Here is a 12,500-nt window from a genome sequence, read left to right on the forward strand (position 1 = left end):
CAGAATAAAAGCTGGTTCCTACACTCTCAGAATAAAAGCTGGTTCTTACACTCTCAGAATAAAAGCTGGTTCCTACACTCTCAGAATAAAAGCTGGTTCTTACACTCTCAGAATAAAAGCTGGTTCCTACTCTCAGAATAAAAGCTGGTTCCTACACTATCAGAATAAAAGCTGGTTCCTACACTCTCAGAATAAAAGCTGGTTCCTACACTCTCAGAATAAAAGCTGGTTCCTACTCTCAGAATAAAAGCTTGTTCCTACTCTCAGAATAAAAGGTGCTATCTGGAATCTAAAAAGGGTTATTCTGCTTTCCCCAGTGACTGTATGTATCTACGAATGGACAAAGCCATCGATCACTTGACACCACTCATTCCTAGGTGAACACTCAAATGGCCCATTGAAGCCAAATGAAGTGGGTTAAGATGGCGTCGGGTGGGAGACATATAACATGCTCAGTTTGAGCTACTCCAGGAAGTGACGATGCAGGCTAGCTCAGTGCTGCCCCCCTCTCATTGCCTATTGCAAGGTGAAGGCCAACCGGGGTACTGCAGGCTGCCATTAGCAAATAAATTACCGTTATTACTTAGTCTGTGTGTGATTTTTAAATAAATGGCTTCGTGGACATACATCTGGTGTAGCAGAAGCAATTATTGGTAACAAGAGGATTACCATGTTTTCCCCATTCACTATAACGGGGGATCCTGGTTCCTGCCGAACAATGCTTCTAGTTACGCATGGCTTCAAGGAGAAGGGACGGTTGGTTCTCCCCTAGGGTGTCCCCCGTAGGAGAACCATTTAACCAAACCCTTATGGTTCCAGGTTAAAGAAACCTTTTTTAGGGGGGGGGGGGGGGGTTTCCATGTAAGACCCTTTTCCACAGAGGGTCCTAACCCAAAATGGCTTCTCCCTGAAAGAACGTGAAGGACAGGTGAAGAGACCTGTCATTGAAGACAGCAGGGTAGTAGAGTGGTCCTCACACTGAGCTGTGTTTCTGTGGACAAACTACTGTACCTCATTGGGTGGGTGGGGTGCTTTGTGTATGTGTGTGTCTGTGAGTGTGTGCGCACGTGTTGGTGCGTATGTTTGTTTGTTCGGTAGTGTGTGCGTGCACATCTGCATGTGTGTGTGTGTGTGTGTGTGTGTGTGTGGATACAGTACCTGGTGTCTGGTAGTTGAGTCGTCTCATCTCTACAGGGTCTGAAGAGTTGCCCAGCAGTGAGTCCTTCACCCCTCCTGAGTGGTCATCTTTGGGGAGGGGAGATGCTCGCTTCCTATAGAGGGGGGGTGGGGTAACCAAGAAAAGGTTATTAACCATGACCACAACTATTATCACAGAAATAATGAAGGACAGTTGGAAAGAGACTTGTGTTCTCTCATGAAGGCTGTATGTTAGAGATACCATTATCTTCTTTACGAGATAGGAGACCTGGCCTATCTATCGCTGCATTCGTTCATAGTGTGTGTGTGTGTGTGTGTGTGTGTGTGTGTGTGTGTGTGTGTGTGTGTGTGTGTGTGTGTGTGTGTGTGTGTGGTCGAAGAGATGGCCTATCTATCGCTGCATTCGTTCATAGTGTGTGTGTGTGTGTGTGTGTTTGGAGAGATGGCCTATCAATCGCTGAATTAATTTATAGTGTGTGTGTGTGTGTGTGTTCGGAGAGATGGCCTATCTATCGCTGAATTAATTTATAGTGTGTGTGTGTGGTCGGAGAGATGGCCTATCAATCGCTGAATTAATTTATAGTGTGTGTGTGTGTGTGTGTGTGGTCGGAGAGATGGCCTATCTATCGCTGAATTAATTTATAGTGTGTGTGGTCGGAGAGATGGCCTATCAATCGCTGAATTAATTTATAGTGTGTGTGTGTGTGTGGTCGGAGAGATGGCCTATCAATCGCTGAATTCATTTATAGTGTGTGTGTGTGTGTTCGGAGAGATGGCCTATCTATCGCTGAATTAATTTTGAGAGACATGAATGACTGTTTTCTCCACATGTCATCTGGGCACTGATGGAGGTCTGTAGAGAAACATCGTGACAGCTGGAGTGTGTGTGTGTGTGTGTGTGTCCACTAAACAGTCTGTCTCAGAAGAAACAGGCAGACGTTGTAATTAACTCATCAGCTGGGTGGCACAACACTGGCTAATTATAGTGTGTAGCCTGCACCTGCACCAAGATATAGACTGAGCGATAAAGACCCAGACTAACCCCTCTCTATACCCCAGTCTAACCCCTCCCTATACCCCAGACTAACCCCTCTCTATACCCCAGACTAACCCCTCTCTATACCCCAGACTAACCCCTCCCTATACCCCAGACTAACCCCTCTCTATACCCCAGACTAACCCCTCTCTATACCCCAGACTAACCCCTCTCTATACCCCAGACTAACCCCTCTCTATACCCCAGACTAACCCCTCTCTATACCCCAGTCTAACCCCTCTCTATACCCCAGACTAACCCCTCTCTATACCCCAGACTAACCCCTCTCTATACCCCAGGCTAACCCCTCTCTATACCCCAGTCTAACCCCTCCCTATACCCCAGTCTAACCCCTCCCTATACCCCAGTCTAACCCCTCCCTATACCCCAGACTAACCCCTCCCTATACCCCAGTCTAACCCCTCTCTATACCCCAGACTAACCCCTCTCTATACCCCAGACTAACCCCTCTCTATACCCCAGACTAACCCCTCCCTATACCCCAGACTAACCCCTCTCTATACCCCAGACTAACCCCTCTCTATACCCCAGACTAACCCCTCCCTATACCCCAGACTAACCCCTCCCTATACCCCAGACTAACCCCTCCCTATACCCCAGTCTAACCCCTCTCTATACCCCAGACTAACCCCTCTCTATACCCCAGACTAACCCCTCTCTATACCCCAGACTAACCCCTCCCTATACCCCAGTCTAACCCCTCCCTATACCCCAGTCTAACCCCTCCCTATACCCCAGACTAACCCCTCTCTATACCCCAGACTAACCCCTCTCTATACCCCAGTCTAACCCCTCCCTATACCCCAGTCTAACCCCTCCCTATACCCCAGACTAACCCCTCTCTATACCCCAGACTAACCCCTCTCTATACCCCAGACTAACCCCTCCCTATACCCCAGTCTAACCCCTCTCTATACCCCAGACTAACCCCTCCCTATACCCCAGTCTAACCCCTCCCTATACCCCAGACTAACCCCTCCCTATACCCCAGACTAACCCCTCTCTATACCCCAGTCTAACCCCTCTCTATACCCCAGACTAACCCCTCCCTATACCCCAGACTAACCCCCTCTCTATACCCCAGACTAACCCCTCCCTATACCCCAGTCTAACCCCTCCCTATACCCCAGACTAACCCCTCCCTATACCCCAGTCTAACCCCTCTCTATACCCCAGACTAACCCCTCCCTATACCCCAGACTAACCCCTCCCTATACCCCAGTCTAACCCCTCCCTATACCCCAGTCTAACCCCTCCCTATACCCCAGTCTAACCCCTCCCTATACCCCAGTCTAACCCCTCCCTATACCCCAGACTAACCCCTCTCTCTATACCCCAGACTAACCCCTCCCTATACCCCAGACTAACCCCTCTCTATACCCCAGACTAACCCCTCTCTATACCCCAGACTAACCCCTCCCTATACCCCAGTCTAACCCCTCCCTATACCCCAGACTAACCCCTCCCTATACCCCAGACTAACCCCTCCCTATACCCCAGTCTAACCCCTCCCTATACCCCAGTCTAACCCCTCTCTATACCCCAGACTAACCCCTCCCTATACCCCAGACTAACCCCTCTCTATACCCCAGTCTAACCCCTCCCTATACCCCAGTCTAACCCCTCCCTATACCCCAGTCTAACCCCTCCCTATACCCCAGTCTAACCCCTCTCTATACCCCAGACTAACCCCTCTCTATACCCCAGACTAACCCCTCTCTATACCCCAGTCTAACCCCTCTCTATACCCCAGACTAACCCCTCTCTATACCCCAGACTAACCCCTCTCTATACCCCAGTCTAACCCCCCCTATACCCCAGTCTAACCCCCCTATACCCCAGACTAACCCCTCCCTATACCCCAGTCTAACCCCTCCCTATACCCCAGACTAACCCCTCTCTATACCCCAGACTAACCCCTCCCTATACCCCAGACTAACCCCTCCCTATACCCCAGTCAACCCTCCCTATACCCCAGTCTAACCCCCCCTCCCCAGTATACCCCAGACTAACCCCTCCCTATACCCCAGTCTAACCCCTCCCTATACCCCAGTCTAACCCCTCTCTATACCCCAGACTAACCCCTCCCTATACCCCAGGCTAACCCCTCTCTATACCCCAGACTAACCCCTCCCTATACCCCAGTCTAACCCCTCCCTATACCCCAGACTAACCCCTCTCTATACCCCAGGCTAACCCCTCCCTATACCCCAGACTAACCCCTCTCTATACCCCAGACTAACCCCTCCCTATACCCCAGTCTAACCCCCCTATACCCCAGTCTAACCCCCCTATACCCCAGTCTAACCCCTCCCTATACCCCAGTCTAACCCCTCTCTATACCCCAGTCTAACCCCCCTATACCCCAGACTAACCCCTCCCTATACCCCAGACTAACCCCTCTCTATACCCCAGACTAACCCCTCTCTATACCCCAGACTAACCCCTCCCTATACCCCAGTCTAACCCCTCTCTAGACCCCAGACTAACCCCTCTCTATACCCCAGTCTAACCCCTCTCTATACCCCAGTCTAACCCCTCCCTATACCCCAGACTAACCCCTCCCTATACCCCAGACTAACCCCTCTCTATACCCCAGACTAACCCCTCTCTATACCCCAGACTAACCCCTCTCTATACCCCAGACTAACCCCTCCCTATACCCCAGACTAACCCCTCCCTATACCCCAGACTAACCCCTCCCTATACCCCAGTCTAACCCCTCCCTATACCCCAGACTAACCCCTCTCTATACCCCAGACTAACCCCTCTCTATACCCCAGACTAACCCCTCCCTATACCCCAGTCTAACCCCTCTCTATACCCCAGTCTAACCCCTCCCTATACCCCAGTCTAACCCCTCCCTATACCCCAGTCTAACCCCTCTCTATACCCCAGACTAACCCCTCCCTATACCCCAGTCTAACCCCTCTCTATACCCCAGACTAACCCCTCCCTATACCCCAGACTAACCCCTCTCTATACCCCAGTCTAACCCCTCTCTATACCCCAGACTAACCCCTCTCTATACCCCAGACTAACCCCTCTCTATACCCCAGACTAACCCCTCCCTATACCCCAGTCTAACCCCTCTCTATACCCCAGTCTAACCCCTCCCTATACCCCAGACTAACCCCCTCTCTATACCCCAGACTAACCCCTCCCTATACCCCAGTCTAACCCCTCCCTATACCCCAGACTAACCCCTCTCTATACCCCAGACTAACCCCTCTCTATACCCCAGACTAACCCCTCTCTATACCCCAGTCTAACCCCTCTCTATACCCCAGACTAACCCCTCTCTATACCCCAGACTAACCCCTCCCTATACCCCAGTCTAACCCCTCCCTATACCCCAGACTAACCCCTCTCTATACCCCAGACTAACCCCCTCTATACCCCAGACTAACCCCTCTCTATACCCCAGACTAACCCCTCCCTATACCCCAGACTAACCCCTCTCTATACCCCAGACTAACCCCTCCCTATACCCCAGACTAACCCCTCTCTATACCCCAGTCTAACCCCTCTCTATACCCCAGACTAACCCCTCCCTATACCCCAGTCTAACCCCTCCCTATACCCCAGACTAACCCCTCCCTATACCCCAGTCTAACCCCTCCCTATACCCCAGTCTAACCCCCCCTATACCCCAGTCTAACCCCTCTCTATACCCCAGTCTAACCCCTCTCTATACCCCAGACTAACCCCTCCCTATACCCCAGACTAACCCCTCTCTATACCCCAGACTAACCCCTCCCTATACCCCAGTCTAACCCCTCTCTATACCCCAGACTAACCCCTCCCTATACCCCAGACTAACCCCTCCCTATACCCCAGTCTAACCCCTCTCTATACCCCAGACTAACCCCTCTCTATACCCCAGACTAACCCCTCTCTATACCCCAGACTAACCCCTCTCTATACCCCAGACTAACCCCTCCCTATACCCCAGTCTAACCCCTCTCTATACCCCAGACTAACCCCTCTCTATACCCCAGACTAACCCCTCCCTATACCCCAGACTAACCCCTCTCTATACCCCAGACTAACCCCTCCCTATACCCCAGTCTAACCCCTCCCTATACCCCAGACTAACCCCTCCCTATACCCCAGACTAACCCCTCTCTATACCCCAGTCTAACCCATCCCTATACCCCAGACTAACCCCTCTCTATACCCCAGTCTAACCCCTCCCTATACCCCAGTCTAACCCCTCTCTATACCCCAGACTAACCCCTCTCTATACCCCAGTCTAACCCTCCCTATACCCCAGACTAACCCCTCTCTATACCCCAGACTAACCCCTCCCTATACCCCTCCTAACCCCTCTCTATACCCCAGACTAACCCCTCCCTATACCCCAGACTAACCCCTCCCTATACCCCTCCCTAACCCCTCCCTATACCCCAGTCTAACCCCCCTATACCCCAGACTAACCCCTCCCTATAACCCAGTCTAACCCCCCTATACCCCAGACTAACCCCTCCCTATACCCCAGACTAACCCCCTCTCTATACCCCAGACTAACCCCTCCCTATACCCCAGACTAACCCCTCCCTATACCCCAGTCTAACCCCTCTCTATACCCCAGACTAACCCCTCTCTATACCCCAGACTAACCCCTCTCTATACCCCAGACTAACCCCTCTCTATACCCCAGACTAACCCCTCCCTATACCCCAGTCTAACCCCTCTCTATACCCCAGACTAACCCCTCTCTATACCCCAGACTAACCCCTCCCTATACCCCAGACTAACCCCTCTCTATACCCCAGACTAACCCCTCCCTATACCCCAGTCTAACCCCTCCCTATACCCCAGACTAACCCCTCCCTATACCCCAGACTAACCCCTCTCTATACCCCAGTCTAACCCATCCCTATACCCCAGACTAACCCCTCTCTATACCCCAGTCTAACCCCTCCCTATACCCCAGTCTAACCCCTCTCTATACCCCAGACTAACCCCTCTCTATACCCCAGTCTAACCCCTCCCTATACCCCAGACTAACCCCTCTCTATACCCCAGACTAACCCCTCCCTATACCCCTCCTAACCCCTCTCTATACCCCAGACTAACCCCTCCCTATACCCCAGACTAACCCCTCCCTATACCCCTCCCTAACCCCTCCCTATACCCCAGTCTAACCCCCCTATACCCCAGACTAACCCCTCCCTATAACCCAGTCTAACCCCCCTATACCCCAGACTAACCCCTCTCTATACCCCAGTCTAACCCCTCTCTATACCCCAGTCTAACCCCTCCCTATACCCCAGACTAACCCCTCTCTATACCCCAGACTAACCCCTCCCTATACCCCAGACTAACCCCTCCCTATACCCCAGTCTAACCCCTCCCTATACCCCAGACTAACCCCTCCCTATACCCCAGACTAACCCCTCCCTATACCCCAGTCTAACCCCTCCCTATACCCCAGACTAACCCCTCTCTATACCCCAGTCTAACCCCTCCCTATACCCCAGACTAACCCCTCTCTATACCCCAGACTAACCCCTCTCTATACCCCAGACTAACCCCTCTCTATACCCCAGTCTAACCCCTCCCTATACCCCAGACTAACCCCTCTCTATACCCCAGACTAACCCCTCTCTATACCCCAGACTAACCCCTCCCTATACCCCAGACTAACCCCTCTCTATACCCCAGTCTAACCCCTCTCTATACCCCAGACTAACCCCTCCCTATACCCCAGACTAACCCCTCCCTATACCCCAGACTAACCCCTCCCTATACCCCAGTCTAACCCCTCTCTATACCCCAGTCTAACCCCTCCCTATACCCCAGACTAACCCCTCTCTATACCCCAGACTAACCCCTCTCTATACCCCAGACTAACCCCTCTCTATACCCCAGACTAACCCCTCTCTATACCCCAGACTAACCCCTCTCTATACCCCAGACTAACCCCTCTCTATACCCCAGTCTAACCCCTCCCTATACCCCAGACTAACCCCTCCCTATACCCCAGACTAACCCCTCCCTATACCCCAGTCTAACCCCTCCCTATACCCCAGTCTAACCCCTCCCTATACCCCAGACTAACCCCTCTCTATACCCCAGACTAACCCCTCCCTATACCCCAGACTAACCCTCTCTATACCCCAGACTAACCCCTCTCTATACCCCAGACTAACCCCTCCCTATACCCCAGACTAACCCCTCCCTATACCCCAGTCTAACCCCTCTCTATACCCCAGTCTAACCCCTCCCTATACCCCAGACTAACCCCTCCCCTATACCCCAGACTAACCCCTCCCTATACCCCAGTCTAACCCCTCTCTATACCCCAGTCTAACCCCTCCCTATACCCCAGACTAACCCCTCTCTATACCCCAGACTAACGCCTCTCTATACCCCAGACTAACCCCTCCCTATACCCCAGTCTAACCCCTCTCTATACCCCAGACTAACGCCTCTCTATACCCCAGACTAACCCCTCTCTATACCCCAGTCTAACCCCTCCCTATACCCCTGTCTAACCCCTCCCTATACCCCAGTCTAACCCCTCCCTATACCCCAGTCTAACCCCTCCCTATACCCCAGTCTAACCCCTCTCTATACCCCAGTCTAACCCCTCCCTATACCCCAGACTAACCCCTCTCTATACCCCAGACTAACCCCTCCATATACCCCAGACTAACCCCTCTCTATACCCCAGACTAACCCCTCCCTAACCCCTCTATACCCCAGACTAACCCCTCTCTATACCCCAGACTAACCCCTCTCTATACCCCAGTCTAACCCCTCCCTATACCCCAGACTAACCCCTCTCTATACCCCAGACTAACCCCTCCCTATACCCCAGTCTAACCCCTCCCTATACCCCAGACTAACCCCTCTCTATACCCCAGACTAACCCCTCTCTATACCCCAGACTAACCCCTCTCTATACCCCAGTCTAACCCCTCTCTATACCCCAGACTAACCCCTCTCTATACCCCAGACTAACCCCTCCCTAACCCCTCCCCCTATACCCCAGTCTAACCCCCCTATACCCCAGACTAACCCCTCCCTATAACCCAGTCTAACCCCCCCTATACCCCAGACTAACCCCTCCCTATACCCCAGACTAACCCCCCTCTCTATACCCCAGACTAACCCCTCCCTATACCCCAGACTAACCCCTCCCTATACCCCAGTCTAACCCCTCTCTATACCCCAGACTAACCCCTATACCCCAGACTAACCCCTCTCTATACCCCAGACTAACCCCTCTCTATACCCCAGACTAACCCCTCCCTATACCCCAGTCTAACCCCTCTCTATACCCCAGACTAACCCCTCTCTATACCCCAGACTAACCCCTCCCTATACCCCAGACTAACCCCTCTCTATACCCCAGACTAACCCCTCCCTATACCCCAGTCTAACCCCTCCCTATACCCCAGACTAACCCCTCCCTATACCCCAGACTAACCCCTCTCTATACCCCAGTCTAACCCATCCCTATACCCCAGACTAACCCCTCTCTATACCCCAGTCTAACCCCTCCCTATACCCCAGTCTAACCCCTCTCTATACCCCAGACTAACCCCTCTCTATACCCCAGTCTAACCCCTCCCTATACCCCAGACTAACCCCTCTCTATACCCCAGACTAACCCCTCCCTATACCCCTCCCTAACCCCTCTCTATACCCCAGACTAACCCCTCCCTATACCCCAGACTAACCCCTCCCTATACCCCTCCCTAACCCCTCCCTATACCCCAGTCTAACCCCCCCCTATACCCCAGACTAACCCCTCCCTATAACCCAGTCTAACCCCCCCCAGACTATACCCCAGACTAACCCCTCTCTATACCCCAGTCTAACCCCTCTCTATACCCCAGTCTAACCCCTCCCTATACCCCAGACTAACCCCTCTCTATACCCCAGACTAACCCCTCCCTATACCCCAGACTAACCCCTCCCTATACCCCAGTCTAACCCCTCCCTATCCCCCAGACTAACCCCTCCCTATACCCCAGACTAACCCCTCCCTATACCCCAGTCTAACCCCTCCCTATACCCCAGACTAACCCCTCTCTATACCCCAGTCTAACCCCTCCCTATACCCCAGACTAACCCCTCTCTATACCCCAGACTAACCCCTCTCTATACCCCAGACTAACCCCTCTCTATACCCCAGTCTAACCCCTCCCTATACCCCAGACTAACCCCTCTCTATACCCCAGACTAACCCCTCTCTATACCCCAGACTAACCCCTCCCTATACCCCAGACTAACCCCTCTCTATACCCCAGTCTAACCCCTCTCTATACCCCAGACTAACCCCTCCCTATACCCCAGACTAACCCCTCCCTATACCCCAGACTAACCCCTCCCTATACCCCAGTCTAACCCCTCTCTATACCCCAGTCTAACCCCTCCCTATACCCCAGACTAACCCCTCTCTATACCCCAGACTAACCCCTCTCTATACCCCAGACTAACCCCTCTCTATACCCCAGACTAACCCCTCTCTATACCCCAGACTAACCCCTCTCTATACCCCAGACTAACCCCTCTCTATACCCCAGTCTAACCCCTCCCTATACCCCAGACTAACCCCTCCCTATACCCCAGACTAACCCCTCCCTATACCCCAGTCTAACCCCTCTCTATACCCCAGTCTAACCCCTCCCTATACCCCAGACTAACCCCTCTCTATACCCCAGACTAACCCCTCCCTATACCCCAGACTAACCCCTCTCTATACCCCAGTCTAACCCCTCTCTATACCCCAGACTAACCCCTCCCTATACCCCAGACTAACCCCTCCCTATACCCCAGTCTAACCCCTCTCTATACCCCAGTCTAACCCCTCCCTATACCCCAGACTAACCCCTCCCTATACCCCAGACTAACCCCTCCCTATACCCCAGTCTAACCCCTCTCTATACCCCAGTCTAACCCCTCCCTATACCCCAGACTAACCCCTCTCTATACCCCAGACTAACGCCTCTCTATACCCCAGACTAACCCCTCCCTATACCCCAGTCTAACCCCTCTCTATACCCCAGACTAACCCTCTCTATACCCCAGACTAACCCCTCTCTATACCCCAGTCTAACCCCTCCCTATACCCCAGTCTAACCCCTCCCTATACCCCAGTCTAACCCCTCTCTATACCCCAGTCTAACCCCTCCCTATACCCCAGTCTAACCCCTCCCTATACCCCAGACTAACCCCTCCCTATACCCCAGACTAACCCCTCTCTATATACCCCAGACTAACCCCTCCATATACCCCAGACTAACCCCTCTCTATACCCCAGACTAACCCCTCCCTAACCCCTCTCTATACCCCAGACTAACCCCTCTCTATACCCCAGACTAACCCCCTCTCTATACCCCAGTCTAACCCCTCCCTATACCCCAGACTAACCCCTCCTCTATACCCCAGACTAACCCTCCCTATACCCCAGTCTAACCCCTCCCTATACCCCAGACTAACCCCTCTCTATACCCCAGACTAACCCCTCTCTATACCCCAGACTAACCCCTCTCTATACCCCAGTCTAACCCCTCCTATACCCCAGACTAACCCCTCTCTATAACCCCAGACTAACCCCTCCCTATACCCCAGTCTAACCCCTCTCTATACCCCAGACTAACCCCCTCCCTATACCCCAGACTAACCCTCTCTATACCCCAGACTAACCCCTCTCTATACCCCAGACTAACCCCTCCCTATACCCCAGACTAACCCCTCCCTATACCCCAGACTAACCCCTATACCCCAGACTAACCCCTATACCCCAGACTAACCCCTCTCTATACCCCAGACTAACCCCTCTCTATACCCCAGACTAACCCCTCCCTATACCCCAGTCTAACCCCTCTCTATACCCCAGTCTAACCCCTCCCTATACCCCAGACTAACCCCTCTCTATACCCCAGTCTAACCCCTCCCTATACCCCAGACTAACCCCTCCCTATACCCCAGACTAACCCCTCTCTATACCCCAGACTAACCCCTCTCTATACCCCAGTCTAACCCCTCTCTATACCCCAGACTAACCCCTCCCTATACCCCAGACTAACCCCTCTCTATACCCCAGACTAACCCCTCCCTATACCCCAGACTAACCCCTCTCTATACCCCAGACTAACCCCTCTCTATACCCCAGACTAACCCCTCCCTATACCCCAGACTAACCCCTCTCTATACCCCAGACTAACCCCTCTCTATACCCCAGACTAACCCCTCTCTATACCCCAGACTAACCCCTCTCTATACCCCAGTCTAACCCCTCCCTATACCCCAGACTAACCCCTCT

General features: G+C 52.9%; 1 protein-coding gene across 1 annotated transcript in view; it reads right to left on the reverse strand.

Annotated features, from left to right (window-relative positions):
• Window positions 1-12,500, reverse strand: part of LOC135509245 (receptor-type tyrosine-protein phosphatase F-like) — a 626,176-nt gene that overhangs the window by 69,897 nt on the left and 543,779 nt on the right. The window contains 1 exon segment of the mRNA XM_064929741.1: window positions 1,159-1,271. Coding sequence (XP_064785813.1) covers window positions 1,159-1,271 — 113 coding nt within the window.

The sequence above is a fragment of the Oncorhynchus masou genome, chromosome 3 (assembly GCF_036934945.1).
Source record: "Oncorhynchus masou masou isolate Uvic2021 chromosome 3, UVic_Omas_1.1, whole genome shotgun sequence".
Taxonomy (NCBI): domain Eukaryota; kingdom Metazoa; phylum Chordata; class Actinopteri; order Salmoniformes; family Salmonidae; genus Oncorhynchus; species Oncorhynchus masou.